The following is an 18664-nucleotide window of genomic DNA, read 5'->3' on the forward strand; positions in this document are numbered from 1 at the left end:
CCAGGTCAGAATACTGACCTTCCAGAGGATCTTCCAGGGGATCTTCTGACCCAGGGATTGAACCTGCTTCTCTTTTGTCTCCTACGTTGGTAGGCAGGTTCTTTACCACTAGCGCCACGTGGGAAGCCCTTTCCTTCCTTTAGCGCATTTCATCTTGCCTTGTTTTTTTCCTGCTCTGATAGCTAATCTGTGTTCTTATTGTTATCATTCTGACTTTTTCTTTCTTCTGCTGGGACTTTCTTTCTACTATTTTGTTGTTGTTTTGTTTCTTCCATCTCTTTCTTGAGTTCTTCTTGCTTCTTTCTTTTCTTTCCTTTTATTTTTATTTTATTTTATTTTTTTTTTTTTTTGAGCAAGTAGAGGGAGTGGGGAGGAGGGCATGGTGTCACTGGATTTTCTTTTTCCAGTCAACATTTTTCACCTTAGAACAGTCTCAGACTGGTGATCTTTTTTGTTGTTGTTGTTTTGTTTTGTTTTTTTTGGCTTTTAGCATGCTTTGTCATTTTTGTTGCAAGCTGGACACGATGTGTCCTGTGACAGCAGCTGAGGTAGACAGGCTTCAGTGTGTGGTTTTATATTTATCTGGCTACGATGTAGGCTAATTTGGGAGAGGGGAGCACCAGTGAATCATGGGGACATGGAGGGGACAGGTCCTATGGAGAGGGAGGCATCAATCTGCCATACACCTAAACCTTTGCCTGGAATTTTTCTAAGTTTTGTCCCACCAGTTTTTTCTTCACATTGAGACATACCTTTTCTTGTTTTCTGGTGTTGGCAGGGACTGTAGGGTCACTGCCTGTGACGGTGAAGCCAGGTGTCTGCCCCTGGGCTGTTCTCTCACCTACACCTTGAGCAGCTCTGGGCTCTCCCCTAGCAGCCCCTGGTGGCCCCCTTGGCTTCGGGTGTCCCCCACCTTCTCCTTGTCCCCAGCTTCAGTCTTTAATCACAGCTTCATGGAATACCTACCTAGGAGTTTGGTTGCAAACTCTGGTAAGTGGCTTGTGGCCCCCAGCCTGGAGGGGCGACAGGGAAGCTGGGCTCCCTGAGGTCACGTGGCCTGCGTATGGACTTGGTGGTTTCCTACTTTGCAGTCAAAATCTTTCTTTTACTTTTCATGTGCTTTTGAGGGCAATAAGGGGAACAAATAAAAGCTTTAGTCCACTGTCTTTAACCAGAGCTGTTCCATCAAATGTTATAGTTTGTAGGAAGAGTATTAATGTTGCAATCATATTTTTTTAACATGAGACTCTCTCCATGAAAGTTAAAAGGGGAAATTGATGGGTTTTGCTCTTTATGAAACTGAAGTTTTTAAAATTTTTTTCATGGAATGGTGAACTCAAGACTTTATGATGTCACTTCTTTCCAAAGTGATCTGTTCTTTCAATACAATTGCAGTAAAAATCCCAGCATACTCTTTTTAGTAGAAATTAGCAAGCTAACTCTGGCAGAAAATGATTCTGACAGGATTTTGTACAAATAAAAAAGTTAATTTTTCCTTATTACTGAATCCCAAGTACCTTGATCATTTTCATACAAGCCAGAAATACTTATATGAGTTGTGAGGAATATAGGACATCAGGAACATTAATTTTTAGAAATGTAGGGCACTGTGTTTTCCTTTGTCAGAGGTTACAAAGGAAGTGAAAGAGGAGTCTCTTCCCCATTCATGGATGTTTACTGTTCCTGACAATGTTTCTTACAGAAATCAGACTTGACTATGTGCTAGATTCAAAAAAAAATGAAGCCATAAAAATGAAAAAAATCCAACTATAAAGAACTTGAGAATAAATTGTAAATATCCAGATAATATCATTGATTTTTACTTTCAATCTTCTCTTTAACACAAGAAGCCAAACAAATAAACAGCATATGTCAGTGTATGTAGGACATGAGAGGAAAAGTCAGGGACAGTCACCTCCTTTCTGAGCCTCACTTGTACTCTTAATTTGTTGGAAATATTACTTTTCAGACAGCAACACTTTCTGCACAATAGAAATCTTTTTCCTCTTTTCGGCTCTCCCGGGCACAATTTACAATGGGTAAATTGTCCATTTTTAAAAACATATGGACAGCTTAAAGAATTCATAGTCCAGAAATGAAACCTACAGAGGATTGCTTATGCTGTTCTGCTTCAGAAGAAATGAGGTGGTCGTACTTGGAGAGAGGAAACGCTCAGGCCTCTGTTCTACTCCAGATTTCCAATTCTTCCAAGGGTTTTTCTAATATTAAAGATACAAAGGATTATAAGGATTTTTATAATGCTGAGAATGAAGAGTCAGTCCCTGCCCTTTTTTCCTCTAATCCAAGAAAAGACTATGATGGTCTTTTCTGCTTTTTTCCTTTCAAAAGATGGGCTGATGTTGAAAATGGCCCTGTAATCCATTCTGTATCAACAGCTATTGGCCCCCAGGTGGCTTTGGTGTCTCCTGTACTGTTAACTGTTTCCCCAGTTCCTTGGCTGTTGTTTCAATGCTCCGTTTGTTTGTTTGTTGGTTTTGGCCATGCCAGGAGGCACAGGGGATTGTAGCTCCCCAACCAGGGGTGGAACCCACATGCCCGGCAGTGGATGCTTGGAGTCTTAACCCCTGGACCAGGGAGGTTCCAATGTTGCGTTTTTTAAATTTAAGATGTTTCCAGTTCTGTTTTATTTTTGAGTGCTCTAAGAAGAATATTCCTTTGAAAGAATATTGGTTTAGATGTAGCCAATCAACAATCCCACAACTGAGAACCTTTGCCCTGGGCAGGTAAAAGCAGCTGGGAATGTATGTTCGCCCCCCAAAAAAATAAAAATAAAAACATCAGAAGTTTTATATGGAGTTTAACCTGATGGAATTGCTGATAGTCAACCATTTTTAACTTTAAAATTGGCAATTTCATCTCATTCAACCTAAGAGCTTATAGATGGCAAGGCTTAAACAGCACTGTCAAGGTTCCCTAAAAAGGAGAAATGGAGGTCGTTTCCATTCTATCAGAGGGAAGAGATTGGAGAGCTGTTTCTGATGTAAATGTAATTATTTTAATGGAGGCAATACTTCTTTTTAATACCTTGCCTCACAGCCTTGCCTTTCTCCTGCAGTTTGTTCATGTCCCAGCCCCACCTAAAGGATGTGGACCAGGTCGTGCGTGTTGAGTTATGAGTCATGTGGCAACTTTAAAAAAAAAAATGTATTTTAACACCAAAAACATTTTGTATTGGGGTATAGCTGATTAACAATGTTGTGGTAGTTCCAGGTACACAGCAGAGGGACTCAGCCGTACGTATACATGTGTCCATTCTCCCCCGAACTCCCCTCCCATCCAGACCGGCAGATAACATTGAGCAGGGTGCCGTCTGCTACATAATAGGTCTTTGTTGGTTATCCATCTTAATATAGCCACCCCCACCCCACCCCCAGCAAGGCATAAGTTCGTTTTCTAAGTCTGTGAGTGTCTTTCTGTTTTACTAGTTCATCCCATTTGAATCTTTTCTTTTTAGATTCCACATCTAAGGGATGTCATATGGTAGTTCTTCACGTGGCAGGTTCTGTTCCCCTTCCCTCTCTCCCTCCCTCCAACACTTCTTAAGTTTTATTATGTGTGGAGTCAGTTGACAGGAGCTGATCATCCCTGGACAGGCTTCCAGGGACCCTGCCTCCAGTCCCATCCAGTTCCCACCGTCCCTGCGATGGTCACTGACGCATCACCTTGCTGTTGCCTTGTCAGTGCAGCTCCCCTCTGAGGTTCGTGGACAGCTCTTGGTGGGCCCAGTGGCCACTGCCAGCAGCTGTTCCTCAGTTTTATGGAGGACGGGTTATTGTCTTTCCTCTGGATCCCTGATCCTCGAGGACTCCAGTAGGGTCTTCCATACCCTGTGGATAACCTTTACAGCCTTGTTGTGAAAACCTAGAGTCAGTCCTGGATCCTCATCTTGACTCACCCACCTCATGACATGGAACTTTTCTAAGTCACTGAACTCTGTGTTTCTTCATCTCTGAAGTTAGATGGTTGAATATAATAGTCTTAGGATTATGTGCCTCAGTGATGTTTAAGGTTGCCCTTTTCTTCCTAAAATCTGAGCGACTGTATTACACATAGTTTATACACAGTTATTTCACAGGGTGGATCATCATGGCACAAGATACCAGCCTCCATCCCAGGATGGAGTACATACAGCCATTTGACCATGAGGAAATACAGATGCTTGCTTCCCGCCTGGTTCATCTGCCTGAGGTCCTTTCATTGCACCAGCTCTGATTGAGTGTACAAGTGTGGCTGTGAGCTCCCCAACAGAAACCACATCATCTCATCAGCCATGTAAGAAAATGACAACGAACTGTGAAAGCATGCTTGCCAAGTTTCCAACATCACTGCATCTGAGGGGGCAACACATTTGTACAAGATGAAATCACGGCTGGATGGAGCCCAAGAGACACGTTCTGGGTACCTGTCTTCTGTAAGCTGCAACATATGGGAAGTGTGCTTATGCCAGTGAAGGCAGGGTTCCAGAAATCTCTTACTCCTTGAAACCACATCACCAATCTAGAGATGGAGAGAAGGGACCAGAGAATGTGGCATGCTGCATTCTTAGAAATTACCAGATCCCTAGTAAACAATAAGCGTAGTTAAGGTGCATTTGGTGTTGCTTCACTAAATATACCTGGTAACATTTACTACCATTGTCTGCAGGTTTGTTTTGTTTTTTTTTTTTCCAGCAGAGATTACTCAGGCTCAGAGAAACAAACTAGCTAGCTAATTAATGGTCATGATTCAGAATTGTCCTGTCTTACTTCCATGCCCATGGTCTTTCTCTTTACCTTCAACTGATTTCAGATATGAACAACCAAATTGAAACATTGGTGAGAAAAGGGGAAAGAGGTCCCACACCTCACTCACCCCAGATTTCACTGGTTTGATAGAAAGAGCAGTGGAGTTGGAAACTTCTGTACGACTTCAGTTAACTTTTAAAAAAGGGCTTTAATGACTTTGGATCCCTTGAAAAGAATCAAAAAGGAGAATTATGCTTAATGAGAAAAAGGCCTTATACCAATTAAAAAGATGGCCAAAAGAGTTGAGCAGGCACTCCCCATATGGTCAGTGAGCATGTGAAAAGATGCTCAGCAGTGTGGCTCGTTAGAAGAATGTAACCCTGAACCACGGCAGCAGTCATGGCACACCCACCAGAATCGCCCTGATGAGAAAGACCACAACATCAGGGGTTGGTGAGGATTTGAAGCTACTGGGTCTTGCGGTCCCTGCTGGTGGGAGTGTCGGTAGTAAAACTGTTTGGGAAGGCCGTTTGATAATTTCAGATACCATTGAACACTTGCATTCCATATGACCACCTCTAAGACTATGACCAACAGGACTCCCTGCATAACGTTTATAGGAAATATATAGGAACCTATAGAAAAAATGTTCATAGCAACACCGTGCCTAAGGGCCAAAACAGAGCCTAGCCAGATGTCCCATAACCAGATACTGAACAGACCAGTGGGATGTTCAGCCACAGGACTGAGCCAGCTACTGCTGCACGTGGTTACAGGGGTGGACCTCACACACATGAGGTAGAGCAATGACGGACGCAAAAGGGTTCATGCTGTGTGATGCTGTTTACATGAAGTTGAAAAATGGGAAACACTAAGCTGTTAGAAGTCAGGCTAACACCAGCCTTCCGCAGGGCATGTGGGGGCAGTGGGAGGGAGCACTGGGGGTTACTGGGCTCCTGGGGATGTTCTGTTTCTTGATCTGGGTGGTGGTTGCAGTGTGTTGAGATACTGAAAATTAACATGTTGTTCACTTCCGATGTATGTGTTTTTCTATATGTATATTGTCCTTTGATACTAAGTTTAAGTTTTCAAAGTCCTATATATATATATGCAGATGTTAGTTTTTAATTTTTGATTCCCACTGTGGAAATATAAATTTAAATCAGCCAAGATTTGCATATGCACAAAATAGGAATTTTGTGGCACATTGTGATCCATATTGTGGGAGAAATGTGTTGTTTTTTTTTTTTTTTCTCAACAATGCTTCATTGGCTTCTCAATGTATCTGAACCTGACAGGGCAAGCAAGGAAGGTAGGAAAGAAAAAGTGAATTTCATCAACACCAGCAATTATTGCTGCTCAGTATTCATTCAGCCAAAGCCACATGAGCAGGTCAGGTTTGTACCAGATTAGAGAGTTCTTACTTCTTGGAGTCTATTAGAAAACTTAACTTTCTGTTATGATTTTTCTCCTTCTGAGAACAGAAGCTTAAGAATAATACCTGTGAAATTCTAAGACCTGGCTACAACAAATTCTAAATGTTTATTCTTTAGGAAACAAGGTGAAAGACTGAAAGAGAAGTCCTCTTTTCACAAAGGCAGTCTGCATTTGCAGTAGTAGCTGAGAAAAGTCCACACGGAAAGTTGAAAGAACCACAGCAAGGGTCTAAAACTCTCTTACAAACTATGCAGGTAGTGTACTTGTTGAGTTTTCAAACTTCATCTCAACACAAAAATAATTCTAGTTTAAGAAGAGGACTAAAAGAAGAACAAACTTGAGTTTTAAAAAAGGAAACTTATGAACCACCATCTGACAAAGAGTCTACTCTGTATGTGGGGCCAAACGTTGAGACTCAAGTCCATCCTTCCTTTGAGGCCCCTCCTCCTGCCTCCTGTGTGAGCCTGGTGGAGCCTCACCTGGTCTGTTTGAAGTCATACAGCTGTTTAGTGGCCAAGCAAGGCAGGACCTACCATCTTGAAATGTCTAACCTCTTTCTCTTCCCACCCCCACCCCCTGTGATAGAGATTCCAAATAATAGATTAATAATGACCCAAAGATCATAAGTATGATATTAATCTGTCTCTTATAAAATATGTATTTCAGCTCGCGACCCTTGAATTCCCTCCAAAGAAACTATTTGGAAACAAGGATGAACGTGTGATTGCTGAGAGGCGAAGTCAATTAGAGGTAACAGAATCAAGCTTTTCTTTCTGTGTGTGCAGAAAATTTGCCATCTGATTGACCAGTGAGAAGTCGTCCTCTTTAAACACTTAACGGTTCACGGATGTGAAGGTGCTGCCAATCGTTAATGCAGGAGATGGCAGTAGCAGATTGTAAAGCAATGAGATCAGTTTATTTAAAATATAAGGCCTTCCCCTCACCCCCTTTCCACTCTAACAGAGCGTTTTCCTGGGTTTTGAGGAGATACATTTATTCCAAGAATTAGGAAGCAGGTTGCGGGTGAGAACTGAATATTCACGTAGACAGATGGTTCGCAGTGCAGGATGGGGGTACGAAGCTTGCTGCCAAAAACTTGAATTAATTAACTGAAGATTTATAGTATTGCATTGCTGTTGCTTTTTCAAGATGGCTGGAAGCAAAAAGACACATACCTATTTTAGTCACGTTAGGTTTTGTTTGACTTACTTTAACTTCGTCTTCTGAGCCAGCTACATGGAAAACTTTGGTTCAACACAACTGTTGTTTTTCTGACTGCCTCTCTGCCGGCATGCATTGTTGACTGCTTTATATAGCTCGTTTTTCTCTGTAGGATAGAGCTGCTTATTTCATTGGCATCCGATACTACTAAGACAGGGTGTCCGTGCTAGGGCGTGATAGCAGGTGACTTTCCATTGTGGGCAGCTCTCTCGCCATTCTGAGCCACTGAGGCCGGCAGATAAAACTAAGCTCACTCCAGTCAACAAGCTTCCTGGGGGCCTTGCAGAGTCCCCTCTGCCACTCCTCTAAGAGGAATTAAAAAAATAAGACTTTTTGCAAATGAAACAAGAGGAGGCCTGAGCTGGCCCTTTCTGAATCGTGAAATTCTGCATAAAACTTCAGTATTGTTCTCATTCAATTGAGAGAGGCACAATTTAAAATGGCTGCCTATGGAGTGCAGTGAACACCAGTGAACCAAGGGAAATGTCCAGAGACTGGAGATTCCAGTGAGAGCTAAAATGGGGAGTGGGGACTGTGGAGAAATTGGAGGCCAGGAGACTGTGGTCCGTGAGGAGGTGGGGCATTCTAGGCTTTTAAGATCCTCAGTGTAGAACTCCTCTAAGGAAAGATGAGTTTCAGGGTGTGGCCATGCTTACAGACCGGTGAGTTAAACTGTAGAATTAAACTGTTTGAAAAGATCCAGAAACTATTACAACTGAGGTTTGGATGGATCATTGCAGAGCTCTAAAAATCATCCTATGAGATGGCCTGACCCTGATACCCAACTGAAGAGTTTATTACATTCAAAGCAGAGATTATCGTGGTGAGCCTGCTTGGCCAAGTTCTTGTAAAGGTTTAATGGTATCGTATAAACAATGTAAAGCTCACAGTAGAACTGGTGATGGTTTTCTTTACTGAAGCCTTACCCACCTCAGTTATCTAGACTTGTCTTTAATTAAAACCTGTGCAGAATGACAGCATATGAAAACGAGTTTGTAAACCAGCGGGACATAGCTGTTGTCATCTCAGCTTACTCAGAGCTCTGAATAAATGCACCAGGTGCCAGCCGTGCCGCAACAGAGCCGGTGTGTGTGTGCTCTACGTCTGTGAGCCCAGCTCTCAGGGTCTCTTGTCTTTCCACTCCAGCTTCCAGGGCCAGAGCAAAGTTCAGGGCACCCTTTCATTCTTGGTACTCTCAGGTGGAACCCATATTTGTTCTTCCAGGATCGCTGCTTAACCCTGTAGCCCTACTGAGCCATCAGCTGTTGAGCATCAGTGTTAACATCTCCACCGATACAAGCCTATGATGGTGGTTTACCTGTGGCTGTGGCATTAGTCCATATGGAATGGATTCTACACTTGGAAGGAAAACAAAGGCTTATAATTTAAATTAAGTATATTTCATCTCATGTTGACTGTTAAGTCTTAGAATATTATGTTCTTGTCAAGGAGAGTGTAATTCAGCTTCACTTTAATGGAAAGTTAACGTGAGATTCTGGAGTTAATTTCATGCAACTATTGTGTGATTTGTTTTTTCCAGTCTAACACCAAGAGTCACTGACTTAGTGGATTTTCATGTGAAAATTAACATTTATTTTCCCTTGAATTTCCTATGTGATTTAATTCAATATGCATTTACTTAGTTCCTGGTACATACTGGGGATAGTTTGAGGTATTACCTAGAATATCAGGGTGAATAAGCCATCTCTTTCCCTCTAAGAGCATGTGTTTACATTGGTGTATAAATACATAAGCAACATGCAGAAAGATGGATTCCAGTAGCACACATTTGTACTGGCACAACATAATATACAGAGTGTTTGCACAAGAGGAATTACCTGCCAGTTTCTAAAATCCAGAAATACAGTTTTACAAACCTCTTCAGGCCAGTGGAGCTGCACAGAGCAGCGCCATTGGATACTTACAGATGCTTCCATAAGCAAACGTCCGATTGCATTTCGGTCTTCTTTGCTGTTAAAATAGCTCCAAGATTGGGACCTCGTGTTTGAGTTTATCAGCAAAAAAAATGTCAAATGTTTTCACATGAAAGACATAGACACCTACTTTATAAATTTTTTTTTTTTAAGTCTCTCAGTCGTGTCTGACTCTTTGCGACCCCATGGACTATACAGTCCATGGACTTCTCCAGGCCAGAATACTGGACCGGGTAGCTTTTCCCTTCTCCAAGGGATCTTCCCAACCCAGGGACTGAACCCAGGTCTCCTGGATCAAAGGTTGATTTTTTACCAGCTGAGCACAAGGGAAGCTCAAGAATACTAGAGTGGGTAGCCTATCCATTCTCCAGTGGATCTTCCAGGCCCAGGAATTGAACTGGGGTCTCCTGCATTGCAGGCAGATTCTTTACCAACTGAGCTATCAGGGAAGCCCTACTTGTAAAAAATGTTGAAATAATTATTGTAAAGATGATGGGTAGCAACAAATTTCTGCCTCTCATGAGCTGTTCTAGAGATTAATTTTCTCACCACGGATTGAGGAATATTAGTGGTGTGTGTGGTGGTAGCCGTGAGGGTCAGAGTGTGTAGCACCACAAAAAGGCAGGAGTGAGTCACGGTGTGGTGATGCCACTTGGAGAAGTGTAAATTTGTCCTCCAGAACTCACTCTTATGGACAGACTTGTGTGGGATCCACCCATCCAGAGTTATGGGGCCCACTCTGGTTTACACCTGGAGAATCTGGCCTGTTGCTGCTTTGCATCTCGTGCTCAGATGCCACCCAGCACTTCTGCTCCAGAAGAGCCATAGTCTCTGGCGGTTCTCACGTGGGCAGATCTCCCTGATGCTGCCGCTGTGGCCCCACTGAAACTAGTCAGTGTAAATGTGCATGTCGTTGACAGAGCCTGACATCGGGCAGCCGGAGGGTTTTGATAGCAACTCTCCCTGTGTGACACGCTTCCCAGCTCCCCCAGCCCTTCTAGTAACGCAGACTACTGCCCAGCAGAGAAGGTTGTGGAGGTAGCAGGAAATGACCACATCAGTCTGTCTGATGCGTTTATCTGGAGTGGAAGGGTGCTTGTTATCAGTACTCTACTTAAAGGCAGATACCATTGCCATTGGGTCGAACCTGCCATTGTTGTAGGTCCAAAATGGTGGAATGCTGGCAGTTCCCAGGCTTTCACATAGCACTACAGCGGTCTCCCATTCACTGTGTGTTTCTTACTGAGCGCCAGGCCTGGGCGAAAGGCTTGGTGCATCATGCCATTTACTCCTGCAGCCAGCTTTTGAGGGCTTCTATTATTATCCCCATTTTACAGGTGAAAACATTAAGTCTTGGGGAGGATAAAGAAGGTTGTACAGCCAGTGAGTGGCAAAGCCTCAGTCTACGCTAAAGTGTCTTCAGGGCAGGCACCTCCTCTTAACCCTCACACACTCTGAGTCTGAGGTGAAGCTGGGTCTGCCACACACTTTGTTCTGGAATGTCCGTCAGACTTCACTTCCACCTCTTTAAGACCCTTGTTACGCTCTCACTTGTATCAAAAGGTATGTTTATGTCTCAGATTTCCCCTGTTGTACTCCAGTTACTTGAAGACAGCAGAATCGACATCTAATGGAATTCTCAGTCTCCCATGATACTTTACATGCCTCACTTTCTCTGAATTCTCAGAAAATCTGCCTATATTATCTCCAGTAGATGAGTTTTTGTTTTGTTTTTGTTGACTGATGAGAGGTGCATTTTGGGTCACTAATTGCAGAAAATGTTACCATCTAACTTGAAACATTTCCACTAATCATCTTATAGTCTGTCATTCCAAGGAGTAACTCTAATTAATGAAAACAAGGGAATCTTCTAAAATAATAAAGTTTTCGAGAATAAAACCACCACCTTTGGAGACAGGTGCTCCAATTTCACCTTTGGAGAAATTTCTCGGACGTTTTCTTGAAAGTACTGGAGCAGTCAGGCTTCCCAGGCAGCTCAGTAGAAAAGAATCCACCTGCCAAGCAGTCGACTCAGGTTTGATCCCTGATATGGGAAGATCCCCTGGAGAATGAAATGGTGACTCACTCCAGTACGCTTGCCTGGGAAATCCCATGGATGGAAGAGTCTGGTGGGTCATAGTCCATGGGGTTTAATCCACAAAATGGTAATACTAATAATACCCACTTTGTAGAGTGGTTGTGAAGGTTAAATGAGAATACATGCAAAATCCTTGGATAGGTACCAGGTACATAGCCGACCCTAGAAATTCTTCTGTTAAAAATTGCTACTTTCCAATTGTCATATGACTTAGAGTTGACTTTTAAAATTAAACAAAGTTCTAATTAATGCAATAAGATAAGGACATAAAAGATTATTCAGATTCAGAAGGGAGAAATAAAGCTCTTACAAATGACATGATTGTCTCTATAGAAAATCCAAAATAACTGACAAGAAATCTCCTGAAACTGATAAGCAATTATGACAAGATCGCAGGATACAAGCACAATCACTTTCCTATATACCAGCAATGAAACATTGGAATTGAAATTAAGAACATAATAGAATGTACATTAGGGCCCCAAATTAAATACTTAGGTAAAAATTCAATAGACTGTGTATAAGATCTATATGAAGAGAACTATAAAAACTCTGATGAAAGAAATCAAAGCACTAAACCAATGAAGATATAGTCCATGTTTATGGATAGGAAGACTCAATAGTATCAAGATATCAGGTCTTCCAACTTGGTCTGTGGATTCACTGCAATCCCTCAGCAAGTTATTTGTGGATATGGACAAATTGCTTCTCAAGTCTGTATGGAGAACCAAAGGACCCAGGATAGCTGGTATAATACTGAAGGAGAAAAAGTTGGAGAACTGACACTACCCAGGCTTCAAAAGCTACAGTAATCCAGACTGTTTGTAAAATGCAAAACTAAAACTCCTAGAAGATAATGTAGGAGGAAACTTAGATGACCTTGGGTATGACAGTGATTTTTCAGATACAGCATCAAAGACACAATCCATGAAAGAAGCAGTTGATAAGCTGGACTTTACTAAAACTGAAAATTTCTGCTGTACAGAAGACAATGCCAAGAGAATGAAAATACCAACCTCATACTGGGGAAAAAATATCTGCAAAAGACACATCTGATAAAAGACTCATCCAAAACATACAATGAACTTTTAAAACTCAACAATAAGAAAATGGAAAAACCCAATTAAAAATCAGGTAGAAGATCTGAACAGGCACATCACCAAAGAAGATGAACCCATGGCAAATATAGGAGGGACATCTATGAGCATCATTTGTCAGTTGGGAAATGCAAAAATGAGATAGCAGTGAGCTATCTCTGTACACCTATTAGAATGGCCAAAATCCAAAACTCCATGGATATCAGATGCCAGTCAGAAGGTGGAGCAACGGGAACTCTCCTTCATTGGTGGCAGGAATGCATGGTACCGCCACTTTTGAAGACAGTTTGGAAGTTTCTTACGAAACTAAACACACTCTTACCATACAGTTTGGCATTTGAAATCATTGGTGTTTACCCAAATGAGTTGAAAGCATATGTTCACACAAAAACCCACACATAAATGTTTATAGCAGCTTTATTCATAATTGCTAAAACTTGGAAGCAATCAAGATGTCCTTTGGAGGTGACTGGATAAATAAACTGTGGTACATCCAGACAGTGAAATATGACTAACCTTAAAAAGAAATGAGCCATCAAGTCTTGAGAAGACATGGAGGAACCTTAGATACATAGGAGTAAGTGACAGAAGCCAATCTGAAAAGACGGCTTACTATATGATTCCAACCATATGACATTCTGGAAAAGCCAAAACTGCAGACCCAGTAAAAGGGTCAGGAGCGGGGAAAAATGAATAGGCAGAACACAGAGGATTTTTAAGACAGTGAAACTGCTCTGCTTGATACTGCCATGGTGGGTACATGACTTAATACATAGTCAAAGCCCACAGAATAGGGAAGAGTGAACCCTAACGTGAGCTATGGACTTTGACAATCATGTGTCTGCGTAGGTTACTAATTATAACAGATATAACCTTCTGGTGTGAGAATTTACTAGTGGTTGTGTGTAGAGAGCTGGATATGAGAAATTTTGCTTCCTCTCCACTTTTCTATTAACTTGACCTGCCTTAGAAATAAAGTTTATTTATGAGTTTTATAAATTTTTTTATAAATGTAGTCCTCACACATTGGTAACCTCCTTCCTTTCCCTTTTTTCTGCCTTCGTTTTCCTTTCACTCTGTCCTCCCTCCATCCTCTTATTTTCCTCACACATTGGTAACCTCCTTCCTTTCCCTTTCTCTGCCTCCATTTTCCTTTCACTCTGTCCTCCCGCCGTCCTCTTATTTTCCTCACACATTGGTAACCTCCTTCCTTTCCGTTTTTCTGCCTTCATTTTCCTTTCACTCTGTCCTCCCTCCATCCTCTTATTTTCCTCACACATTGGTAACCTCCTTCCTTTCCCTTTCTCTGCCTCCATTTTCCTTTCACTCTGTCCTCCCGCAGTCCTCTTATTTTTCTCTTGTCCTTTAATTGCTTTGCTCGAGGAGGGCGGGAAGGGTGGATGGGTGGGCAGGTAGGTAGGTGAGTGGCTGAGTGAATGTGGCACTAGTACACATTTTTCTCAAGAGTTTGAGTTTTAATTATTATAAGGAAGGTGATCATCATCTAGACAAATTATATTTTTATACATAGCTTCTCTACTGCTAAGCATATAATAATGTATATTTCATTAAGAGTGACTCACTCATTACTCTGAAATTTGGAAGTCGCCATTTTATCTGTCTTTGCCAAGCACCATTTTTATTCACTTGTTCTTTCCACACTCAAGGTAGATATCTGTCTTTATGAATCAATGATTTTAAGAATATGCAAATCAATGAGGTGCCCACCCAGCACAGACCACCTTTGTAAATTAAGACATTTGAATACAGAAACGTTTCAAAATTAAAACCTTTGAATAGTGAGGGGAAAAAAAAGAAGGAAATCTCTTGTAATCACACAGAAGCATAAGCTAGGTGAGAGGACTGGTGGAATACTAATGTAACTGACAGGCATAAAGATGATCTTTCCCTGTAATTCTCATGTATCGCCACAAAGGCCTTTCCTCACTGCTGCTTGGTGCAGAGGGCCTTCACATTCACCTGCCTTGTGTATCACTCGGGATATTCTACGTGACCTGTTGCTACTTTTAATTGCACTGTCGGTATGATATGTGAAGACTTTTTCTTCAAGGGTCGCTTATGAAATCTGAAAACGGGCTGCCCCTTCCTCTGCCCTTTTTCTCTGTTCTTTCTACCACTTTCTACAGTACTAAAACTAAGTTCCCCTTCATCTAGTCAGACAGGAAAGTTGAGATGATCTTCTGTCAAGTTAGTGTGAAGAAGCAGAAGGACTTGAGTACGTTAATTTTAGCATCAAGATAAAGTTAGAATGTCCATGTAGAAGAGAAGATCATCCTCTTTCCAGGACATGGCCCTGGTTCTCCTTGGGGCAGAGGGCCTTCTTTGGCAATCCTGTGCAACCCATTCTGGCCCCAAAGAGAAACCGCCTTTACCTAAGAGTGTTGGGTTTGTTGATAGCAGGTGTTCAAAGAACTCTTAGAATCAAGGGATGTAGCCTGTAAAATTAGCAAATTTCTGCTCTGCAAAAGGATGTATAACCATCTCCAGCTTTCAGTACACTAAAGGAACTTTGAGATATCATGAGATAGAAATTGATGGCTTAGACATTTTGTTAAACTTTATTTTTTATGACAGTGTATATTACAAAAGCAGAAAGAATGATGTTATAAACCCAGTGCACCCTCTCATATCACCCAGCTTCATCATTGTCAGCATGTGACCTGTTTCGTTTCATTTCTACCTCAGTCACTATACATGCACATTCACAGGATTATTTTAAAACAAATGCCAGATACCATATTGTGTGCTTATTTCACTCAGTCTTGTCCAACTCTTTGCAACCCCATGGCCTGTAGCACACCAGGCTCCTCTATCCATGGAATTCTCCAGGCACAAATACTGGAGTGGGCAGCCATTCCTTTCTCCAGGGGATCTTCTCAATCCAGGGATTGAACCCCAGTCTCCTGCATTGCAGGGGGATTCTTTATCAACTGAACCACTAGGGATATCGTATTATTTTATCCATAAATATTTTAGGATGAATCTCTTTAAAAAGTGTCTTATAATCTATAGCTTTCCCTTCCCTCTTGTTTTCTCACCATTTGTTTGTTGATGAAACCATGTCATTTATCCAGGGAATTCTCACATTTGAGGTTTTGCTGGTTGCATCCCATGGTGCCATTCACCATGTGCCTCTCAGTTCAGTTCAGTCGCTCAGTCATGTCTGACTCTTTGCGACCCCATGGACTGCAGCACACTAGGCTTCCCTGTCCGTCAGCAACTCCTGGAGCTTGTTCAAACTCATGTCCATCAAGTTGGTGGTGCCATCCAACCATCTCATCCTCTGTCGTCCCCTTCTCCTCCTGCCTGCAGTCTTTCCCAGCATCATGGTCTTTTCCAATGAGTCAGTACTTTGCATCAGGTGGCCAAAGTATTAGAGTTTCAGTTTCAGCATCAGTCCTTCCAATGAATATTCAGGACTGATTTCCTTTAGGATTGACTGGTTTGATCTCCTAGCAGTCCAAGGGACTCTCAAGAGTCTTCTCCAACACCACAGTTCAACCAGTTGTTAGATTGAGTGGCTTGATGGAGTTCAAGTCTGATTTTCTGGGGCAGAAACACTGTAGAGGTGGGGCTGTTGTTCCCTCGCATCTCAGAGGAGGCATGTGATGTCTGGTGGTCTCCCTCTTGATGGTCTTTGCTGTCTGTGTTAAAGCAATCCACCATGGCAGTCACTGCCCATGCTCATGACCACTTCCTGTGCACGATTGGGCCTGTCTTGCATGTGCCAGTTGAGTGCTTCCCGTCTCCAAGGAGCTCATGGTCCTGTCGGAGCGGAGACGACTCATCAAGTAACTACTCAGACAGTCATGTACCACCTCCAAGGTTATCAGAGGACATGACTCCCAAAGCAGTTGCCCCCAAACCTGTGTGGCCAATCTTTGAATTTATCTCAAGTAGCTTTTTTTTTATTTTTTTATTTTTTTTATTTTTAAACTTTACATAATTGTATTAGTTTTGCCAAATATCAAAATGAATCCGCCACAGGTAGCTTTTTGAAAGATACAAAGTCTCAGACTGTGTTCTAGTAGATTCTGATTCAGCAAGACTGGGATGGGATCCAGGAATCTGAGTCTGCCGTAGAAAGATGAGACTGGTGTGGATGTAGACAGGGAAGGAAAAGTCAGATCCTAACGCCGTGTTCCTGACTTTGGACCTGAGCCACAGGACAGCGAGGCCCATGGAGCGCTGTATGCAGATGAGAGGAGGGCTGACATTTGACTACCCTGGAGAGCGTGGAGGGAGCAGGGGAGATGGCGGCAGCAAGAGCGGTGGCTGGGCTGTTACTGTCTCCAGAGAAGACGTGACTGTGGCCTCCAGGAGGGTGTGATGGCCGTTGGCGTGGAGGAAAGTGGGCGGATTAGAGAGACACACCAGGGGCGGAGTCAGTGTGTCTTGCCACTCTGTCGAGTGAGAGCCGAGGGCAGTGATGAAGTGAGTGTGGGTGCCCAAGACCCGCAGCATTCATCTGAACCAGACTGTGAGATTCCGTTTTACACATATTTGTGTCTTTTGCATTTCTACACACAGTCGATGACACTGAAATAGTGCTTTTTTTTTAGCTTTTCCCTAGCTTGGGGTTTAGAGGTCCCAATATTTGCGGTCGGCAGTCACAGGTCAGGGAGAGCAGTGGTTCAGAGGCTAGAGGACCAGGGGAGCTGGTGGAGTGTGTTCCATCCTGCAGGCTGATGTTTCTGTTCACACCCAGAGACGGGAAGGACCACTGTCCCTGCTCAGCACAGTCAGGCACGCATTCTTTTTACTCGGGGGAGGGTCTGCCTTTTCGTTCAGCCTATTGGGTGAGGCCCACACACGTAAGTGAGGACTGTATGCTCCACCCAGTCTGTTGACTCAGATGTTCATCTCATCCAGAAACAGCCTCACACACACACGGAAATAGCGTTTGGAGTAACGTGCCAACCCACTCCAGGATTCTTGCCTGGAAATCCCATGGATATGGAAGCCTGGCGTGCTGCAGTCCATGGGGTTGCAGAAGAGTCAGACACAATTGAGCGACTGAACAACCACCAAATATCTGGGCGCCTAGTGGCCCAGCAAGTCGACACATAGGATTAACCATGACAGAGCCCATTTCTCTTCACCCCAGATACACCTGCAGTGGTAATTTTTCCATTTTTGAGGCCTTTGACACTCTTTAACATCAGCCCCAATGAGAACCCCACCTCAGTCCCCAGTAAACCCTTAAAATCTGTCCTCTTCCTGGCTCCCACCCTCACTCACAAGGTGTTTGGGGCTTGGCAAACAACAGGGATCTCCGGCTCTTTCCTCTTGATGGAAATAGCATCAGATGAGAGGATCGCAGCACAGCCCAATACGGCGGGCTTCAGAGCTGGGCCTGCTCTGCTGTGGAGTTCAGTACTGAACATTTTTCATTTCCTGGGTCACTTTTAAAAGCAAAATGAAACGAGGCTTGAATATTACAGAATTAAACCATGGCTGGAGGATTGTTCCTGCTCTCCTCCTAGATACAGCGAGGGACCCTTCTCTATCATGTCTCATGGCCTCTGACGCAGAAGCAGGCATCCCCAGTGACGCGTGGAGCCAGTGGCCTGGCCTCCCTCCTGTTGCCCGCGCCTGGGGGACGCTGGCCTGCTTCACTTGGAGACGGCTGTGAGCTCCCGGCTCCTGTTGACCTCGCCATTTACCCTGTAGAATGAAATGCCATTTTCGTCTCTTCTCTCTGCCATCCCTTCCATTTCACACTTGCCGCAGCACATCAGGGATGGGGAGGGACGGTCTTCTAAACTGAAGCACTTAATTAGCTCCCGGCCCCGGGGGAGTGTCAGAAACGCAGCTAAAGCGGAGAGAATAGCTGTGCTGGATGATGGAAAGAAAACCCGCCTCCTTCCAGGGACACCGAGTTACTAAAATGGTTTTGGAGTTAGTGGCCGTTTGGAGTCATGTCTATGACCGTGTCATCTTTATATCATTCATTTCTAGCAGTGTTCGTGTCTGTTCAGTTCCACTTGCTCATTTCTGCCAGAAAAACTGCTTTTTCCTTTTGCCTAGGGCACACATTGTCCTGAGTGTAGATAAAAGCGTGTCCCAGTAAAATTCTAGTCCCTTCTTGGGAGCCAGGTTGTCCTTTAG

General features: G+C 43.2%; 1 protein-coding gene across 7 annotated transcripts in view; it reads left to right on the plus strand.

The window, feature by feature from the left end:
* Positions 1–18664, plus strand: part of KIF16B (kinesin family member 16B) — a 298517-nt gene that overhangs the window by 262026 nt on the left and 17827 nt on the right. For 3 of the 7 annotated variants that reach the window (XM_044928278.2, XM_044928272.2, XM_006070214.4), the window contains one exon: positions 6849–6932. In XM_044928278.2, coding sequence (XP_044784213.2) covers positions 6849–6932 — 84 coding nt within the window. Of the gene's footprint in view, positions 1–4096; positions 4294–6848; positions 6933–8627; positions 9437–10674; positions 12600–18664 lie in introns of those variants that run through there. The other 4 variants (XR_006544692.2, XR_006544691.2, XM_044928276.2 and 1 more) reach the window with 3 other exon arrangements.

Source organism: Bubalus bubalis, chromosome 14 (genome assembly GCF_019923935.1).
Source record: "Bubalus bubalis isolate 160015118507 breed Murrah chromosome 14, NDDB_SH_1, whole genome shotgun sequence".
In the NCBI taxonomy this organism is placed as follows: domain Eukaryota; kingdom Metazoa; phylum Chordata; class Mammalia; order Artiodactyla; family Bovidae; genus Bubalus; species Bubalus bubalis.